This window comes from Onychostoma macrolepis, chromosome 20 (genome assembly GCF_012432095.1).
Source record: "Onychostoma macrolepis isolate SWU-2019 chromosome 20, ASM1243209v1, whole genome shotgun sequence".
NCBI classification, from domain to species: Eukaryota; Metazoa; Chordata; class Actinopteri; order Cypriniformes; family Cyprinidae; genus Onychostoma; species Onychostoma macrolepis.
Window position 1 is genome coordinate 21235296 of NC_081174.1, and position 21089 is coordinate 21256384.

General features: G+C 40.1%; 1 protein-coding gene across 2 annotated transcripts; it reads right to left on the reverse strand.

The window, feature by feature from the left end:
* Positions 1–1555: 1555 nt before the first annotated feature.
* On the reverse strand, positions 1556–8953 carry selp (selectin P). 2 transcript variants are annotated; one of them, XM_058756029.1, is made up of 15 exons: positions 8861–8953; positions 8605–8668; positions 8134–8502; positions 7573–7680; positions 7301–7489; positions 6824–7012; positions 6361–6546; positions 6007–6192; positions 5713–5901; positions 5096–5281; positions 4658–4843; positions 3224–3409; positions 2859–3044; positions 2391–2594; positions 1556–2242 (listed from the first exon to the last, which is right to left on the reverse strand). In XM_058756029.1, the coding sequence occupies exons 1-15, from the start codon at positions 8912–8914 to the stop codon at positions 2064–2066; spliced, it is 2661 nt and encodes an 886-aa protein (XP_058612012.1). In that variant the 5' UTR covers positions 8915–8953; the 3' UTR covers positions 1556–2063. The 2 variants fall into 2 exon arrangements, with proteins under 2 accessions (XP_058612012.1, XP_058612013.1); XM_058756030.1 differs by lacking the exon at positions 8605–8668 and having other exon boundaries at positions 8861–8934.
* Between the last annotated feature and the right edge of the window lie 12136 nt (positions 8954–21089).

A 21089-nucleotide genomic window follows, 5' to 3' on the forward strand; every position in this document is an offset into this window, starting at 1 on the left:
TGCTTATTGATTCAGTGACCAGTAGTCCGAGTAAAAGGCTAGAAACACCTATGACTCTTATGATCTGGTGATTTATTAATCACAGTGGCCACTGAAAAAAACTGACTCACTTATAGTAGCACAGCAGTTAGACCTTGTCAATAATAGTGCACAAAAGTTTTGATGCAATCAGTGAACATTTAAAAAATAAATAAATATTCATATGCAATAAATGCATATGAAAGGAATTACATTTTCGGACTGTATCGGTTTACTGATGTGTGAACGCGTCAATGTATTCCGCACTGGCACGCGCATCTCCGTCTCTTGTGAATTTTATTGGCGCGAGACTGGCCTTTGGCAAGCCAAGCAGCCAAGCAAACGAAAAATAATCAAACGGCTATCATACGGTCACAGCGGGTAGCAATAGCCTCGTTATTATTACGATAGCAGCCAGGAGGCATCCAGTCAGCTGATCAGTTATTTATTACGCATTTGGTGCCAGGATGGGCTGCAGACCCGCTCCTTCTTAAGCGATATAATTGGCGTCAAGCTGCGTTAATGCCCGGACAGATGCGACTGGTTAGGCACCCGTGCATCTCTCTCCTTCTGTGCTGAAATGCTGAAGAGCTCCTACTGACCATCAGCAGAAATAAATAGAAGGGCCCTGTTATGCATTATATTTGCACATTCCTATCACATATATTTCTTAATATATGTGGCCCTGGGCCATAAAACCAGTCATAAGTAGCACGGGTATATTTGTAGCAATAGCCAAGAATGCATTGTATGGGTCAAAAATATCGATTTTTCTTTTATGCCAAAAATTATTAGGATATTAAGTAAAGATCATGTTCCATATTAAGATATTTTGTAAATTTCCTAAATATATCAAAACTGATATATATATATATATATATTTTATTAGTAAAAAATTATCAGCCAAATATTGACATAACCTAAAAAAACCCCATACATTAATGCTTATTTATTCAGCTTTCAGATGATGTATAAATCTCAATTTCCAAAAATTGACCCTTATGACTGGTTTTGTGGTCCAGGGTCACTTATCGCCTAAATAAGCTCACAATTTAGCAAAAAACATTAACTTTACATGTAAACGTTAAAAAAAAACAAAAAACCTTAGACATGTTTGGGCACTTATAGAGACCACGGCTATAGAAAATCCTCATTACCTTCTGACCCCAAAGCCGCTCACATAGAAGGAACAAGGTGAAGGGGCAACTAAAGGCCAGAGTCTGGATTTGGGGCCTGGGTGACAGTGGGCACAGTGCCCAGAGGCAGCACATTCTGGCCCAGGTGTCCGTTCTGGAGCAGCACGTCTACGGCGATGCTATATGAAACAGTGGGTGTGTGAGTGGGTGGAACAGGGTGTTTCTGGCAGTGTTCACACTGTCCCTCTCACACCTAGTGAGGGTGTCACAAAGATAGAAATGACCCTACTGTTATTACATTATTAGCATATGACAATGCTGGAAACTATAAATGTATATTTAAATTGCGCAAATAAATGCATACTAGCCTACTGACGTGGATATTTCAACACACAACACAGTTCAGTTCAAGTTTTCATTTATTGCAAGCACAAAACAAGATGGAAAATATCAGTTACTTTACATAAATTTGTATTTTAACTCAATTCAAATGTTGGGTTCAAATTCTCTTCCCATGAAGGGTCAGTCAGACTGTAATTAGCTGCAGTGGAGAAGAATAAATTATATTAAGATACTGTTAAGATAAAACTAACAGTTAAAGTTGAAAATTCTGTCATACTTGCCCTCATGTTGTTCCAAATGTAATTGGAACTGTAATTTGTATTTTGAGAAATGTTGGTGCTCGTTACCATTGTCTTATATTGTATGGACAAAAAGAACAATAAGTATCTTGTATGTTCCACAGAAGAAATAAAGTCATTCAGGTTTGGAAACAAATACGTTTTAGTGCTAAATTGTTCCTGAAATTGACTAGATTGGTCCTTGTTGCGACTGGAGTAATTTGTTACAATAGTAAATGCTACAGTGACTTACAAAAGCTAAATATGTATACCGTTTGCAAGCACTAGTTTAATGGTTTAAAAACGATGGTGCCAAGAGTGCAACAGGATCATCAAATTTTTTATCCTTTTTGGAGAATTGGCGGATCAACAGAAAAATTAGTCCTCCAAGTAGAAGTAGACCAGCCGAAGAAGTAGCTCCCACAGCTGCATACATGAGCATGCCGGCACTCACTGACATCTCCTTTACTAAAACACATAATAGATGTTGTCACAAAGTTTTGGTGGCCTTCCATTTTAAGTGCAATTAAAATTCAATATGTGCAGAATTAAAGTGCAGTATTTTTCCACTGAATTGACACACAAATAATGATGGGTTAGAAAGAGTTGGCCTTACCAATACAACTGGGTGGAGAGTTTGTCCAGGACCCCCTGGAGGTGCAGGTGAGCCGACTGGTTCCACTGAGCTCCTGGCTCTCGGCACACTGGAACATACACTGAGATCCAAAGCTGAAGTTTCCATGGGGGTGAGAGCACTTCATTGAGGGTGGAGGTCCCAGCTCAGGAAGATGAGAGAGTGAAAGGGGCTCACAGCGAACAGCTGCCATTTCAAAGAGAAATGTAAGGAGAATGTTTAGTGAAGAATGTTTTTTTTTTTACCTCCCATGATTCTTAATTAGATCAGTTTTAAAGGTCTGATCAAGGTCTTTATATTCATCAGTGTATAAATAACAGGGGAAGCCCAGCTTCGATTCCCAGAACATTCTGAGAATATTAGTTACAAAAATAGAACCTAAAGAGAATATACCTTGAATTGGTTCCCAAACAAATTAACCAAATTCAGCATTTGCCAAGAAATAGATACCAGCACAAGAGGGCATCTCCTGATTCCAGTTCCCAGAAGTAGAGCACTCCATGCCTGGCTCTCCTGTAATCTCAAAGCCAGTCTCACATCCCAGGAAGCATTGTGAGCCGTAGCTAAACAGGGAGTGGGGATGAGAGCAATTCACCCAGCCATTTACTGGAGCGGTCAAATGGGGGCACTGTTGAGCTATGGAAAAAATAAATAAATGTCAACAGATATAATCAGCTTCCCTGCTTCAATCATTTCATGACAGAATGTTTTAAATCAACTATCTTAGTTGATTCTCATTTCATTTTAATCAGGTGACAGATGAATATGACATATCACATGTGTGACATGAAACAGGAACTCCCAAGAGCGATTACCCGAGCAGAAGGGTGGGGTGTCTGTCCACTTCCCCATCTCCAAGCACTCCATTCGGGGTGTGCCATGTAGTTTGAAGCCCACCAGACAGCTCACTTCACACACTGTACCGAAGCTGAACTGCCCATTAGGATGAGTGCAGGTTACAGTGCCATGAGAGGGGTTAATTAAGGGGCTGCACTGCTGTGCTATTGAACAGAGAATCAAAAGCTTATGATGTCTTGCACTCTTTAAAAAAAAAAAATTAAATAAATAAATAATTAATTAAAAAAATATATTCCATGTTATTAAAAAGTTCTTCAACCTAAATAAAAAAAAGACTGTCCCATTAAAAGTTCTTTGGGGAACCCACAATGATTCTTTAAAGGGGTCATGAACTGAGAAATCAAAATTCCCTTGATCTTTTGATACATAAGAGGTCATTGTAGCTACTATAAAAACAATCTGCAAGTTTCAGAGCTCAAAACTTTCTCAATAGTCTAAAAACAGTTTGTATTGAAGCTAGTCTGCCAAAAAGGCAGCCTGTGGAATGTACCACTCTATAATGTAATAGTGTGTCTAAACACCGCCTCTGCAGAAGAAGATCAATGCCTGCTTCTACATCACTGCCTGTTTAGCCCCGCCCACCGATTCACGCATGTAATGGGGAAATGATGAAAGCGGCAAACGCAGGTCTACGCAGAAACCAAAGAATGAACGTTATTCTTAATTAAGTTCCAGACCGTATCCATAAGAACTTGGTCCTTTGTTAACTTAATTTTACCTCGGATTTGTTTACAAACAAGGTACAATTCAATGCAGGATTTTCGAAAGATTGAAACTAAAAGTCTATATACAGTAATGTTGCAACAAGTGTGAGTAACTGGTTTTATTACGTGATCACTATCTGTTATTACAGATCGTTTGATATGTACTGAGTGTTTATGTGGTTTTAACTTGAATCACATCAGCATCCATCTGTGAAGGATGAAGGCTGTCAAACACACACAAGTTTTAGCCAATCATAGCAGTGGGCCTTTACTTCCAAGTCTACAATCCGCCACGTTTATTCCAACTGAGCGTTCTGATGAGGGGGGTTAAAAACAGGACAGAAAATAGCCTATTACTTCTAAATTATGTTTTTTAATGTAAAATTCTTGATAACATTATAAGTGGACCTCAGAGAACAGTACAAAATAATAAAAACAAAGGCAGTTCATGACCCCCTTAATGGCATTTCTGTGAAAACCCTTTATTTTTGGAACCTTTATTTTAAGAGTGCACTGTCCATGACATTATACTACATGGAAGATGTCAATGCTAAATCTTTGTCATTTATTTACATTAGGACAGGACAGGAGAAAAGGAGACAGGAGAAAACGTTGTGATACAACTAACTTATCTATGGTCCCTTTAGTCAGGCCTAGCATCAAAGAGTATTGAGAGTGTTTGGATACCTTGACAAACAGGAAATTCATGGCTCCATTTCCCTTGTGAGGTGCAGTAAGTAGAATTACTTCCATTGAAAGTAAATCCAGCTCCACACTCCAGCCAGCACAAGGAACCATAGCTGAAATTCCCCAGGTGGTCCTGACAGTGCAGAGAGCCATGCTGAACAGACTCCAGAGCGTCACATCTTATAACTGAGATGAAAACAGTGTATGATAAAAAAAGAAAAATACATTCGCACACACAAGAATTGTGCATTCCCATTTCCAGTTCATGTAGTGTAACCATGCACATCACGTTTTTGTCTGCAAATTTCACTTTTAGTGAATTAGTTAAATTAGTTTTTTCACTCCCGTAACCTGACATTTTAAATGGTGCAATGGTTTAAAGCAAAAATGTAAGGGTTTAAACTGAAGATTGTTTTATTGAAATAGAGTTAAACCTACCTTCGCATGCAGGTGTTGATTCTGACCAGCTGCCATCACTCAAACAAGTGAGTGTGGTTTCTCCTTTCAGAGTGTATCCCTCCTCACAAGTAGTATTACAAGAAGAACGGAAAGAGAACTTTCCCAGTGGATCAGTACATGCCAGGTGGCTCTTTGCAGGGGTCACGAGAGGGTCACAAGCCACAGCTTAAAATTAAATTAGATCAGTGATGAATTTTTCATCTGTTCTTCTAAATCATTTCAAAAATTCTGAAACACTTAGCCTGATCATGCACAATGTGTGTAGAGAGACACACATTACGTTTATAAGAATAATAAAATAGAATTACAATTATATACCGTATATATTACACCGTATATATTGAATATACTAAGCATTCTTTCTTTGCAAAACAGATATTTGTTGCTCAAACAGTAGCAAGTACTGCTTGCAATACCAAGGTCATGGGATTGATTCCCAGGGAATGCATAAACTAATAAAATTGTACATGGATACAGTTATATAAGGGTCTGCTAAAAGCATAAAATGTAATATCAAATGGTATAGGTAAACTAATAACATTTCAAATGGTTTAATGCTATTAGGGCAATCAAACTGATATGAACTGATCCCAAACCTGTACAAATGGGGGTGCTGTGTGTCCAGTGCCCAGTATGGTCACAGTGCGTGGAATCTGCACCTTTAAGCACAAAACCCTCTTCACACTTAAACTCACAGCTGGAGTTGTAGCTGTTGGTAGAGAGAGGGTGTGTGCAGGTCATATTTCCATAACTTAGTGCATCAGAGAGTGACGGACACTGTATAGCTGTGGGAAAACCAGAAGCATCTCATAAACTGATTTTTTTGGAACTATGACCTGAAGATATGTGTATGTATATGTAAACGTGCATGCATTAAAGATGCATGTTACCTTGGCAAACAGGAGGGATGTGACTCCAGTTTCCCTCTTTGGTACAGTGAGTGGAATTTGTACCATTGAGGACAAAACCAAAATCACATTTTAACCAGCAACTGGAGCCATAAGCAAACTGTTCCACAGGGTCATAACACTGCAGCGAGCCATGTGGCATGGGCTTCAATGGGTCACACTTTATAACTGCAAAATAAGAAGAGAGATTATAGACTTAACTGAGTATGTGTGAGTGTAGAAAAGCATTGTTTATGATTCTTGTTTGCAGTACATTTTCCAAAGCTTGCATTGTGATGGAAATGTGTATTTAGTTACTCAGTATGACACTGATAAATCATATAGGAATTCATGTACCTTCACACGCAGGTGTTTGTGCTGACCAATTGCCATCTCTTAGACAAGTGAGTGGAGCTTTTCCTCTAAATTTGTATCCCTCATCACAGGAAACATTGCAAGAAGAACGAAAAGAGAATTTTCCCAAAGGATCAGCACATGTCAGATGGCCATTTGCAGGAGCCAAGATGGCATTACAGGTCACCACTATGACAAATGCATAAAATATTTATTACTGTCTATTCAAACAGAAAGAAAAAACAAATAGCTTAAAACAGTGGTTTTATACAGTTCATGCACTTCTAGGGTGTGTCTTAGCAGTGTTACCCAACATTAAAATGTTTCACAAGAAAGGAAGGGAAGTGTGCTATTCTTTTCCTCTCGGAACTAATAAAGCTTTAAATCACATGCACATTCAGTGCACTTGTATGAACCAGCAACTGCCTGATGATTTAATGAGGACTGTTCTGCAGACGTACAGTACCTTGGCAAGTGGGAAGTTTGTGAGTCCAGTGCCCAGTCTGGTCACACCATGTTGTATTTGAGCCCTTGAGCTCAAATCCCTCCTCACACTTGAACTCACAACTGGAGTTGAAGCTATGAATGGAAAGAGGGTGAGTGCAGTTCATACTCCAACCACCAGGGGCATCAATAATGGGCAGACACTGGACAGCTGTAAGGGTAACATGTTTTTAAAATATAAGTCTAAACATATCAGCAATCAAATAATAATTATTTACTTATTTTTTTAGTTTATTAAGTTGTAAGTACTAAAGTTACTGCTGTACAATTCATGCATGCACTCTTAGAAATAAAAGCTACAAAGCAGTCACTGGGGCAGTATCCTAAAGTACAAAAGCTAATTTATTTACCCCTAAATAGTACATATCAGTACCTTAAAGGTACATATCAGTATTTGTACTTTTTTTCTGAGGGTTTAGCAACATATTCTGGTCCATACCCTGACAAACAGGAAGGGTGTTATTATCCCAATGCCCTGACGCCAGGCAGCGTAGCCTCTGTGGCCCCCCCAGCTTGAACCCTGTGCCACACTGGAACTGGCATGACGAGTTAAAATGAAATGCTCCAAAGACACCATCACACTTCACAAAACCTTGCGGTGGATTTTCAATTGGGGAGCACTGTGCAACTGAAAAAGTGAAAATGGTAACTTTGTTACAAAATGCACACAATGAAGACCAAATATTTAAACTTGGATAGATTCTACAGCACCTTCCTCACAGCGTGGCCCCATGAAACCTGGGTGACATTGACATTCATAGCTCCCAATAATCTCCACGCACTCAGCATGCTCACTGCAGGATTCCTTTGAGCAGGAGGCTGCAAACAAGAAAATAACATGTAATGACTGCAAAAGAGGGCTGAGGTTTCAATCAGAACTGGATACATTGTATACTGATTATTCAACAGCAGTTAATATGCATTAAACTGCAAATAATCTCTCCAAATATACTGCACATCCTTAAAAATAATTAATTGTTTTGAACTGATTGAGCAGCTTTCATTGCTTGGTGTGGCCATTTGTAATGTTTCCACCGACATACAAGATCCACACAAGTATAAACTAAAGTTTATAAGCATGCATATGAAAATATCATATGCCATATGAAAAATATTTACATACTTTTATGACAGTAAGGCCATTAAAATAATCATTATTTACCCTATCATATATATTTGTTGTATTTAATACACAAAACTTTATAATTTTAATTATTTTGAATTTATTTACAGTTAAACTTCACAATATTTTATGCTATAAAGTGTGTTCACCTAAATAACAGACAGTTGCTTTCTTTTTGGTGCACCTCTCATCATTCCACTTGGCTGTTTCTTTGCCCCTCTTAATGTAGATCTCTACACAGTCTTGTCCAGATCCCTTGTTATTTGGTTCATTTTCTGCCCAGTTTGCTGCTTCAGGATCCAAGCGCTTTTTGGTCCCAACCCACGTCCAGTAACCATCAATCTTCCTAATGCCAATCCAATAGTATGCTTTATTGAAAGGTAGAAGTTGGTTGAGGTGTTCAACTTCTGCATGGTTTTGAATGGCCACTATATCAGTGAAGTGATTCTGACACCACTGACGAGCTGTTGTCCAGTCCATATCAATTTCGTTGTTGTAATGGTAAGTCCAGGCCTTCACTGTTAAGCACAGTTGCATTGCATCAAATCTTAATTTATAATAATGTTTTTTTTTTTAACAGTACTTTTACATATACTGTAATAGAGTAGTAGGAAACATACCATTATAAATTCCAGTTATAAGGACAAGATATCCAAATAGTCTAATATGCACCCACAAAATCATCTGAAGGATTAGAAATGCATATGCATGTTTATTAGGACATTATTTGTATTCTCATTTATGCATGTCATCAAACCAAAGGATTCCAGAGGTCCAGATGCATTTTAGAGTAGGCTATGCATTGTTTTATTCACACACAAGTAAAATATAATCAATAGCTGTAAATATAAAAAGTAATTCAGTTGTTTATCTTACCGTAATTGCAACTGTGCAGTTAAATTTATTCTGAGAGGATTTCTGAGAACACATTCACAGTTTGATGCACTGCATGGGAACTAAACAGTGATGGGAAATTGAGAAATACTGGTATCAGGGGCGGTTTCCTCACTAGGGCGAAAGTGCAACGCACCACCCAAAGTGTGAAAGAGAGGGAGTTCACAGTGTGTTAAAGCTACGGTTCAAAGCGTGAAAGGGTGGGAGCGGATATGCTTTGATAGTGCTGAGCGATAAAAAGAAAACAATAATTATCTTGATGTAATTTTCCTCGATAAAGCAATAACAAGAGTTCGCTAAATTAATTCAGCAAAGAAGACCAGAAACAGCGCGCAAAGATACAATCAGATGGCTTTTCAATCTACAAATCACCATCATGTAGCTGCTATGGATTTACTGTAGTAACACTGCACCATGGGATTGTGTCAGAAATGTGAGATATTAAAATCGAAGTTTATTATATACTGTAGCATATTAAACATATTAAAGATGTGAAGCGTGTTTATATAGGAGTTTGCATTGATATGTGGTGTTTATATACATGGCTCATTCTAGAATTGCGGGTACATTTCAAGCTGAGAAAGAAAACAAAAAAAGGATTTTTTTTTTTTTGGTTAAACTTTATTTTCATAGAACACACTTTAAATTTAATATTTTCTATATTTGCTGATCTTAAACTTGTAAGATTTTAAATATTTATTCTGAAAATCAATGTACTCTCGTGCTCTCATCTGTAACGTTTGTTTATCAGTGTCCGTGGAGGCGTGAAGAGAAGCACACAAGATAATCCGTTGCAGGAACTTTACTTAAAGCATAACTTTACAACAGCGGGGTTTATGCTCTTTCCCAATGCTGATGGGTTTGACAACAATCCACACCGGAGCCTGCGAGCATACTGACGCTAAGCATAAACAACCAGTCAACTAGTCCCCGTGTAACGTAACAGCATCTAATTGGACAATACAGAACTCCGTATATATGAAATAACTGTAACTCAACTTATATTTAATTAACTAACACTATAACAGTACTAACAGAAATATCTGTCAACTCTTTGTAGACAAATTGGGTCAAATATACAGTTAACAAGTGTAACACAATTTAAAACCCTGTCCTCCCTAGAAGAATATCTGTCTCTTAATCCATTAATTCAACTTTAAATCTAAAAATATATAGACTTTGTTTTAGAGTAAAAATCAACCCGTTTAATGCCAACATGTGTAACAGAGACTCTGGAGTTTGATTAGGATCCATGAGCGGAAGTTTATTTGAGGTCAAGGCTTTAAACAGAAGTCGGTAACACAGGCAAAGGGTCAAACCAGAGAGGCAAGCAGATCGTTCTTCATATAAAGGGGCAAAATCAGAAAGAGTGGTGACAAGGCAGGCAAAGGTTCCAAACACAAACATCAGTCGGATCAGGCGTCAGAACAAAGGGACAGAGTACAAATACCATGAGTCAGGATATCAGGCAGGATCATAAACAGGAAGGCAATCAGGAATGGTAGTCAGAATAACGCTTGGTAAGGCAGAATAACTGGCAATACTTCGCAACTAGCATGTGAACAGGTCTCAGCTTATATATGGGTCAAACAGGAAGTGACAGTAGAGGGAGCAGGCCAAGTTCAGTATTTGGGTGAGGGCTCCCTCTGCTGGTTAGGCGTTACAGAACCCCTCCCTCTAGGAGCGACTCCTGGAGCTCTACGTGGACGTCCCCGTGGTCGTGGTGCTGGTCGATCGGGTCTGGCTCGATGAAACTCCTCGATGAGTGTTGGATCCAGAATGTCCCGGGCGGCTACCCATGATCTCTCCTCAGGTCCATAGCCCTCCCAGTCCACTAGATACTGGAGCTGACCCCCTCTTCGTCTCGAGTCCAGTAACTCATTCACCTGATAAACTGGGTCTCCATCAAAGTCCAGTGGTGGTTGTGGTTCTGGGGCTTCATGGCCAGGGTCAGCTCCCGGGTGGACAGGTTTGAGGAGGGACACATGGAAGGAGGGAGAGATACGATAGTTGGCAGGAAGCTCCAATTGGTATGTTACATCATTGATCTGTTTCAGTATTTTGAAAGGGCCAACATACCTGGGACTGAGCTTCCTGCTTGGTAGCCGCAGCTTGACGTCTTTCGTGGAGAGCCAGACCCGTTGTCCTGGTTGGTAGGGAGGGTGTGGACGACGTCGACTGTTGGCTTGGAATTCCTGTGTTCTTATGGCCCATTGGAGATGAACCTGAGCACTGTTCCACACCCTCTCACCACGCCAAATCCAGTCGTCCACTGCAGGAACAGAGGAGGGTTCACCAGACCACGGGAACAGGGGCGGTTGGAATCCCAGGACGCACTGGAAGGGAGTTAGACCTGTAGAGGAGTGGGTCAGAGAGTTTTGGGCGTATTCCGCCCATGGCAGGAACTCAGACCATCGGTGTTGTTCACGGCTGCAGTAACTTAGATATCTTCCTATTTCTTGGTTGAGCCGTTCAACCTGCCCGTTGAACTGTGGGTGATAACCTGAAGTTAGACTGACATTGATGTCCAATTGGCTGCAGAATGCCCTCCAGACCTGAGACGTGAACTGGGTACCTCGATCACTGACTAGGTCTTCTGGTAGTCCACAGATTCTGAAGACGTGTTGGAAGAGGGTTTGGGCGGTCTCCATGGCAGTGGGTAGTGGAATAAGACGGCAGGATTTTGAGAAACGATCGATGATGCCCAGAATGGTGGTGTTATTATTTGATGGTGGGAGATCAGTGACAAAGTCGATAGATAAAAGAGACCATGGTCGTTGAGGGTTTAAGCAAACCTGATGGCGGTTCCTTCGGGGGTTTTGACTGACCACAGACCTGACAGGACTTGATATAATTGGTGACGTCTTGAGTCATATTACTCCACCAGAAAGAGTACTGTAATAGTTTGTAGGGTTCTAGAGATACCTGGATGACCAGAGCAGAGAGAAGTATGAACCCATTGCATGATTCGCGGTCTTAAAACTTGAGGTACATAATGTTTTCCTGGGGGTATGTTTGCGGGTGAGGGGTGTTGTTGTTGTGCTTCTCTTAATTCCTCCATGATATCCCAGGAGACTGGGCCCAGGATAATCGAACGGGGTAGGATGGGACTGGATGTATGATGCACTGAGGAGTGGCTATATTGTCTGGAAAGGGCGTCTGCTTTACCGTTCTTGCTGCCAGGTCGATAAGTCACTGTAAAGTTGAAGCGTGTGAAGAAATATGCCCAACGGTCTTGACGGGGGTTTAGACATTTGGCACTCTTTATATATTTCAGATTCTTGTGGTTAGTTATCACTTGAAAGGGATGAAGAGCTCCCTCAAGCCAGTGACGCCATTCTTCAATAACTGCTTTCATGGAGAGTAACTCCTTATTTCCAACATCATAGTTGCGCTCTGCAGGGGTCAGTTTCCTAGAGAAGAAAGCACATGGATACAATTTGCTTGGTTGCCCATGTCTCTGTGAGTACTGCACCTATACCACAATCGGAGGCATCCACTTCTAGTATGAATGGTTTATTTGGATCAGGATGTTTCAGGATAGGGGCTGTCGTAAATCATTCCTTCAACGTGTTGAAAGCATTGTCAACTTCAGATGTCTAAGTCAGTTTTGACGGTTTATTTTTCAGGAGTGAGCTGAGAGGAGAGGCCACCATGCTAGAATTTCGGATAAACCTTCTGTAGAAATTGGCGAAGCCAAGGAATCTTTGCAGATCTTTGATGGTTCGTGGTTGTGGCCATTCAGTGACTGCTTGAACCTTCAGATTGTTCATCTTGACGCCTTGTGGGTTGATGTGGTAACCCAGGAAGGACGTTTGATTAACGTGGAACTCACATTTCTCAGCCATGACATAATTTGTTCTCTAGAAGTCGAGAAAGGACTGTCTTGACATGGGAGATGTGTTCCTGTTCAGTTCTTGAAAAGATGAGGATGTCATCGATGTAGGCGACCACAAACTTACTCAGAAGGTCCTTGAAGATTTCATTGATGAACGACTGGAATATTGCAGGGGAGTTGGCTAGCCCATATGGCATGACCTGGTATTCATAGTGCCCCCTGGTGGTGAGAAAGGCTGTTTTCCCATTCATCCCCTTCTTTGATCCTGATGAGATTATAAACACGGAGATCGAGCTTGGTGTAAATCTTGGTCTCTCCGAGTTGTTCTAGTGCAGATGGCACTAACGGGAGGGGATAACGGAATTTAACGGTAATGTTATTCAGTCCTCTGTAATCAATGCAAGGTCTTAGACCACCATCTTTCTTCTCCACGAAGAAGAATCCTGCAGCTGCTGGGGAGGTTGATGGTCGAATAAAACCGGAGTTCAGAGCTTCATCCACATACTCCTCCATGGCTTGATTTTCATTTCTAGAGAGTGGATACTCTTTACTCTTGGGGGGTTGTGTGTTGGGCAGGAGATCGATGGCACAGGCCCATGGTCTATGTGGAGGAAGTTGAGTGGCTTTTTCCTTGAATACATCAGAAAGATCTTGATAGCAATGGGGAATGTGAACTTTGTGTGTTCCAGGACTTTCTACACTGGTTGGGAGTAGTAATTGGGGTTTTGCAGTGATACACGCTGGTCATTTTTCTGTATGAATCATTGTTAGTTCACCTTGATGCCATGAGTGCTCAGGGTCATGAGTTGAGAGCCATGGATATCCTAACACAACTTCGTGTCTTGGGGAGTCGATGACGTAAAAAGTGATGGATTCCGTATGAAGAGTTCCAACCTGGAGTGCGAGTGTCTTGCTTTGGTGAGTGATGCCTTTTTCAATCTGTACATCATCGATAGCCTTGACTTGGATTGGTGGTGTGCACGGTTGTGTGGGGAGTTGATGTTTTGTGACAATATCTTGGTGGATTAGATTCAGGGCGGCTCCCGAGTCAATCATCGCTGTGAGGTCAAGAGACAGGGTATCAGTTCTTAAGACAACAGGGAGTGTAAATGATTTGTTACTTAAAAGGGCAAAATGTTCGATATTTACCCGGGGATTGCTTTGGAGCTTGTGAGGGCATCTCAAACTGTGGTGACCTGACTCACCGCAGTAAAAGCACAAGTGTTGATTTCGTCTCCGTTCTCTCTCACTTTCAGATAGTCGGGATGTGTTTAGTTGCATAGGTTCCTCAGGAGAAAACTTTTCAACAGGGCTATGAGGAAGAACGTTGGTCTGTCCACCCCTTCCGCTCTTCTTCTTTGGAGCTTGTATTATCAATCTTGATGGCGAGCGTGACAAAATCGGAGGAGGAGGAGGATCCCTCACCCTTGCATGCAAGCTCTGTCTGAAGGTCACAGTTGAGGCTTTTATGAAACGTAGCTTTTAAGGCGACATCATTCCATCCACTTTGGGCAGCGAGCATTCTGAACTCAATGGCAAACTCGGCAGCGGCGCAGTTACCTTGTGTGAGATTGATGAGCGGTGTTGAAACATCTCTCCCGCCATGAGGGTATTCAAACACTTCACAGAGTTGTTGAAAGTAGTATGTCACTGAACTTCTCAGTCGGGAATCAGAGTCCCAAACGGCTGCTGCCAAATCCATAGCTCTGCCTGTCAAAAGTGTCATCATAAAAGCGCATCTCTTCCCCTCTGATTTGAATCTTTCTCCTTGGTGATCCAGGTAAACCTGCACTTGGCAATGAAGCCCTTGCATTGCTCAGCTGTTCCGTCGAATTTATCAGGGAGTGCGAAACTTACGGCTTGTGGTGTGGGCGGAGGGAGAGATTGAATGTAGTGCATGAGGTGTTCATTGACAGTCCGCAGCTGGGTGAGTTGTTCCTGATATCCTTGAAGCATTTCCGTTTGGTAAGATAATGCTGTTTGTAGTTTTGACACTTCCGCTGGATCCATAGGTGGCGAAGTATTCTGTAACAGAGACGCTGGAGTTTGATTAGGATCCATGAGCGGAAGGTCAAGGCTTTAAACAGAAGTCGGTAACACAGGCAAAGGGTCAAACCAGAGAGGCAAGCAGATCGTTCTTCATATACAGGGGCAAAATCAGAGAGAGTGGTGACAAGGCAGGCAAAGGTTCCAAACACAAACATCAGTCGGATCAGGCGTCAGAACAAAGGGACAGAGTACAAATACCGTGAGTCAGGATATCAGGCAGGAAGGCAATCAGGAATGGTAGTCAGAATAACGCTTGGTAAAGCAGAATAACTGGCAATACTTCGCAACTAGCATGTGAACAGGTCTCAGCTTATATATGGGTCAAACAGGAAGTGACAGTAGAGGGAGTGGGCCAAGTTCAGTATTCGGGTGAGGGCTCCCTCTGCTGGTTAGGCGTTACAACATGGTGTGTATTCTCTAATCATAGCTTTAAAAATGAATGAAATTCTTTAAAATTTCATGTAGTAGTAGTACTATTTAGGTTAACAATAAAATACATATAATTATAATTTTTAAAGCAAAACTTTAAACAAACAGAGTTGACATTGGTGGTAACAGAGTTGACATCAGAAAACAGAAAAAGTTGACCACCTGTAGTTAAAAGACCAAAAACAGCAACATTTTCTGCCAGATTCTGAAACCGAAACCATTTTAAATGTAACAACTATTTAATTTTATAAAATACATGTGAATTACAGATCTTTCATGTAATTGAAAATTAACTTAATGTGTCCAAAGATCTGGAAAATAAAATGACATAGCTGCTCCCTCACCCTGGGCATACAAATCAGTTATTGGCAATTACTTGCTCAGTAATGTAGGCCACTGAGCAACACAGTATGTCCACTAACTGTACTGTGAACATGGATGTATACTTACTTGCATATACTCGTAACGTAGGTCTTTGTGTCGCGCAGAGTTGCGCTCAAAGAGAACCCTATAGACCGGTTTCATCCGCATTTTTTGGCGCCGGAGAACTCTGTCTATTGTGGCCAAGCTGACATCATCAATGCTCTCAAAGTTGACATTATCGGCAATGACTTTGTCTCTGATCTCCCGGAGTCTGATGAGGTTCTCACGAACCATATCCACAATGAGGGTTTCTTGTGCCGCTGTAAATATGGCAACCCTCCCACCTCTATGTGGCATTCTTTCAACTCTAAAGAAAGAAACATGTGTTGTCAATTGACATGTTTTACAATACAGTAACAACTGATTTGAAACCAATAGACTACTTTCACAGGCTTGTAAAATTGTATTGTGACAAAGAAAGCAATAGAGTACAATACCTGTTGTGTTGTCTGAATGCCCTGATAATGGTGGCCACGGTGAACCTACTCAGGTTTGGACGGACTCTTAGTCCTGCTTCAGCCATTGTCATGCCATGGACAATGACATGGTCAATGACTGTTGCTCGCATCTCGTCCATAATGATGGTGCGAGGTTGTCTTGCTCTCCTTCCTGGACCTTCTCCTCTCCCTTGTTGGCCTTCTCCTCTCCCTCCTCTGACTCAAATTCCTCTTCCCCTGACTCTACCTTCATCCATTGTGTTTGTTTGGAATCTTCAGCAAACTGTGCACTCTGAACTTGCTTTTATACATGTGGTCACAGCATTAGCAACAAGTGTCTTCAATTTTGAGTCGTGTGTAATGAATGACGCCAGGTGTGTTCATTGTGTTCAAATATTGCTGACTGTGGCAAGCATTTTGCATCACATGAGCTTTCATTTGAGAATATGAGCAGAGTTCTTTTGCAACTTGTGTTTTAGCAAGGAAAGATTTATGAGAACGGAGGATTGTGTTTTGTGAATTGTGTCTTCATGTGAAATGTGTTTATGATATTGGAAAATGATGGCTAGATTTAGTAAATGTGTTTAGACAACTGGTCATTTGGTTTAGAGGATTGGCTTTTGTGTTTTAGCATTTGAGAAAAACTGTAATTTAGATATTTGATTATTCTGGAAATCCCATACTTTCAATTATTCGTTCATTAGAGACCTAGTGTCGCTTAACAATTCACTGGCCAACTGTGAACGCACGGCACAAACTCGCCAGTTGATCTTACTCAGAGGATACAGGGGTGACTATAATACCTTTAAATAGGCTGCACCCTGCTAGGCAAGGCAAGGCAAGGCAAGTTTATTTATATAGCACATTTCATACACAATGGTAATTCAAAGTGCTTTACATAAAAGGAAGTGAAATAGTCATTAAAAATAATAAGAGATTAAAAATAATAAAAATCACAACAATAAAAACAAAGTGATTTAAAAATTGATTTTAAAATAATTTAAAACATTTAAGAATAGAAAGTGATTATACATAGTGCAATCAGTTCGGACGTAGCACAGTGCTCATTCAACAAATGCACAGCTAAACAGATGAGTTTTGAGTCTGGATTTAAAAGTGGCTAATGTTTTAGCACATCTGATCTCTTCTGGAAGCTGGTTCCAACTGCGGGCGGCATAATAGCTAAAAGCAGACTCCCCTTGTTTTGTGTGAACCCTGTGAACTCGATCCTAATGATCTGAGTGGTCTGTTAGGTTTATATTCAGTGAGCATATCTCCAATGTATTTAGGTCCTAGGCCATTTAGAGATTTATAAACGAGTAAAAGTACTTTAAAATCAATCCTAAATGTAACTGGAAGCCAGTGTAAGGACCTGAGGACTGGTGTAATATGCTCAAATTTTCTGGTTCTAGTCAGAATCCCGGCAGCAGCATTCTGGATGAGCTGCAGCTGTCTAATGGTCTTCTTTGGAAGGCCGGTGAGGAGACCATTACAATAATCCACCCTGCTGGTGATAAAGGCATGAACCAGTTTCTCCAAGTCTTGACTGGAAACAAAACATCTAATTCTTGCAATGTTTTTGAGATGATAGTATCCTGATTTAGTTACTGCTTTGACATGACTACTAAAACTAAGGTCTGTCTCCAGAAACACCCCAAGATTTTTGACTTGGTTTTTAGTTGATTGACCCCTAGAGTCAAGGTATGCATTCACCTTGATAACTTCATCTTTGTTTCCAAATGCAATGACTTCAGTTTTCTCCTTATTTAACTGAAGAAAGTTCTGGGACATCCAACAGTTTATTTCATCAATGCATTGGCAGAGGGAGTAAATGGGGCTGTAGTCATTTGGAGATAAGGCTAGGTAAATCTGTGTATCATCAGCATAGCTGTGATAGGCAATTTGGTTCTTTCTCATTATTTGACTTAGTGGGAGCATATACAGGCTAAACAAGAGCGGTGCAAGAATTGAGCCTTGTGGGACTCCGCATGTCATGGACGTCCACTTAGACTTATGCTCTCCTATACTCACATAATAACCTCTCCCTTCTAAGTATGACCTGAACCATTTGAGTACCATCCCAGAAAGCCCGATCCAGTTTTCCAGTCTCTCTAGAAGTATGTTATGATCAACAGTGTCAAACGCAGAACTAAGATCTAGTAGTACCAGCACTGATATTTTGCCTGAATCAGAATTGAAGCGAATATCATTTATTATCTTAATGAGTGCTGTCTCTGTGCTATGATGTGCTCGGAAACCAGATTGAAAATTGTCCAGGTATCCATTTAAGTTTAAGTGGTTGTTCAGCTGATTAAAAACTACCTTTTCAATAATCTTACCTATGAACGGAAGATTTGATATTGGTCTATAGTTGTTCAACATTGTGTTATCAAGATTGCGCTTTTTCAGAAGGGGCTTAACAACTGCAGTTTTCAGGGAGTTTGGAAAAGTCCCAGAAAGAAGTGAAGCGTTCACCACTTCTAAGAGATCTGCTTCTAAGCAGTTAAGCACACTTTTGAAAAAAGATGTGGGAAGCGTGTCAAGATAGCAGGTTGATGATTTAAGGTGCTGTGCTATTTCTTTCAATATTTTGCAATCAATTGCTTCAAAAACAGACATAGTCACTTCTTTTTGAAATTGCGGTCGAATCTGTGTGACCTCTGCAAAAGTAGATATGCCAATCTCCTTTCTGATATTATTGATCTTCTCAGAAAAGAAGGAAGCAAACTCATTGCATTTACTGTCGGAGAGCATTTCACTGGGAATCTGACTTGGGGGGTTCGTCAGTCTCTCCACAGTAGCAAAAAGAGTGCGAGAGTTGTTTAAGTTACTGTTTATAAGGTTTGAGAAGAAGGTCTGTCTAGCTGTGGCTAGTTCCACATTGAAAGCATGAAGGCTGTCTTCATAGATGCTATAGTGAATTTCAAGTTTTGTCTTCCGCCACATCCGCTCAGCTTTTCTGCATTGTCTTTTCATACTCTGAACTGCTGTTGATTTTCTCCATGGTGATTTTTGTCTGCCATTCTTCTTGCAGACCCTTGTCGGAGCAATATCATCAATAACATTCTTAACTTTTGAGTTAAAAGAATCCAGGAGAAGATCAACAGAGTCTGCAGAAATGCTTGGTGTTAAAGATATAGCCTTCATAAATAGCGCACTAGTTTTCTCATCAATGCATCTCTTTCTGACAGAGACAGATTCTGCTAGCACATAATAAAAAGTGTATTTTTTCTATAATCATGAAAACTGTAACTTGTTAAGTCAGTGACAGACAGAAATCAGAGCCCCCGCTTCATTCATTGGTACTTAAGTATGATCTATCCTGGACGCAGATTTGTGGAAACACTACACTACAACTCTAATCTACTAGAAAAAATGATTTCAGAAGGGATCAGAATAAATCAAATATAACAATTTATTATTAGCACAATGTGTTTAACACAATTACATTTATGAATCGTACCTGACAGCAGAGAGACACACAGCAGCGAGAGTTCTGGAGCAGAGCTCCAGAGACCCTCACACACTGCATGAGGTTTTCTGACTACAGAAATTCCAAAGTAGTGTTTTGTCACTTCCCTTATATACCCAAATAAGAAAGACAAAAAATCTTCAGATCAGTTGTAAACACATAAAAGACCTTTTGGTGTTTTTGGTTCTAGTGCTCCAGGGATGAAGATGGATAAACATTCCAGCAGACCCCTAAAGGGGGACACACCCCCTCCTCAGCAGAACACAATTCTACAAACGTTCTCAATCTTTCTCATAATATAAATGACTACTGTGAAATTGAGACCAATTTACCCATCGCACAGAGACCTTTAAAATGATACCAAACATGAAGGGGAAAAACAACAGGTTCACAAGATACATGATATGTGGTATTTGCGTATTCTTAATTAACTTTGAGTGAACTCTTTTGGGGAGGAAGAGGGAGATGCAGAGATGGCAGGGTGAAGAAGGGGGTCGTAAATGATCAAGGAAGATAAGTTTGGTCAAGGTGGTGTGGTTTGTTCTCTTTGGAGATCTCTTCTCCAGATTAGTTGTATGGCTTTATTGCATGGCATCTGTGAGTTCCTGAGTTTTGGCTTCATGAGGAATTAATTTCATGAGAAAATAATTTCACTCCCTACACATACATCAATGCTTTCCAAAGATTCCTACCAGAGGACGTGACATCACTTGGTGCAAGTCACATGTTTTTTCTATGAATGCTTTAACTGAGGTAACAGAGTTGACCAGAACGTAGGGACAGACACAAAATGTTTTTGTTTTTTTTATTAATGAAATTACAAATATTCCAAAAATTTGATATTTTATGCAATTGTTTATATAACTTAATAGATTAAACACAAAAATATGAAAATTAGTCTTAATTATTTCATGATAATTCAAGCTGAATGTATGAATCAGGAGGCGAAGACAGTCAATAATAGGTGTAGTGGCAGTCTTTCAGTTATTATTTTCAAGACAAAATGTCCCTTAATCTACATAAAAGCATTGTTTTTGGTGATAGTTTAATATAAATTGTGTTATTATTCAAAACCGATTCAGTGAAATTTTTGTTTTTGAAAAATAACAGAAGGTTTACCTGGAAGATGCTAAATGTACCCCCAATTCTAGAATTATGGGCATCAGCACGAACTCTGACAGAGGAAATGTTCGCTGGTGATGTCGAGTCGCTTTCAGATCGCCACATTCGACCAATTCAGAATGTTTTTATTTATTTTTTAACCTGTTTTGCTCTGTTTAACAATTCTGAATGGATCCTTATATACAGTCAGGTTAAGGCGACTACTGTAGTGGTCTGTTGGCATCTCCGTGTGGTCCTGTTTGGTATTGCAGCTTGACTTGCATATGTATTTGAAAATGAAAATGCAAACTTTCCTCAGTTTTTGCTGTTGCACTGTATACATAAATTGTGGATTATGCTAATTTAATATTTATCTAAATATTTAGTTTTAATTCATCTTGAAAAAAGCTTGCAGAAAATATAGTTTTGTGGGAATCATCCTCAGACTTTAACTTGGTAAAA

Bases quoted from the DNA above. Each gene is read 5' to 3' on its own strand.
- selp (XM_058756029.1), bottom strand. From the start codon at position 8,914: ATGTGTTCTCAGAAATCCTCTCAGAATAAATTTAACTGCACAGTTGCA. The intron at 7,681-8,133 runs GTGAACACACTT...TCTTGTTTGCAG, and splicing joins AGCAACTGTCTGTTATTTAG to CCTCCTGCTCAAAGGAATCC. The intron at 2,595-2,858 runs GTATCTATTTCT...TTGAAATGGCAG, and splicing joins GGAGATGCCCTCTTGTGCTG to CTGTTCGCTGTGAGCCCCTT.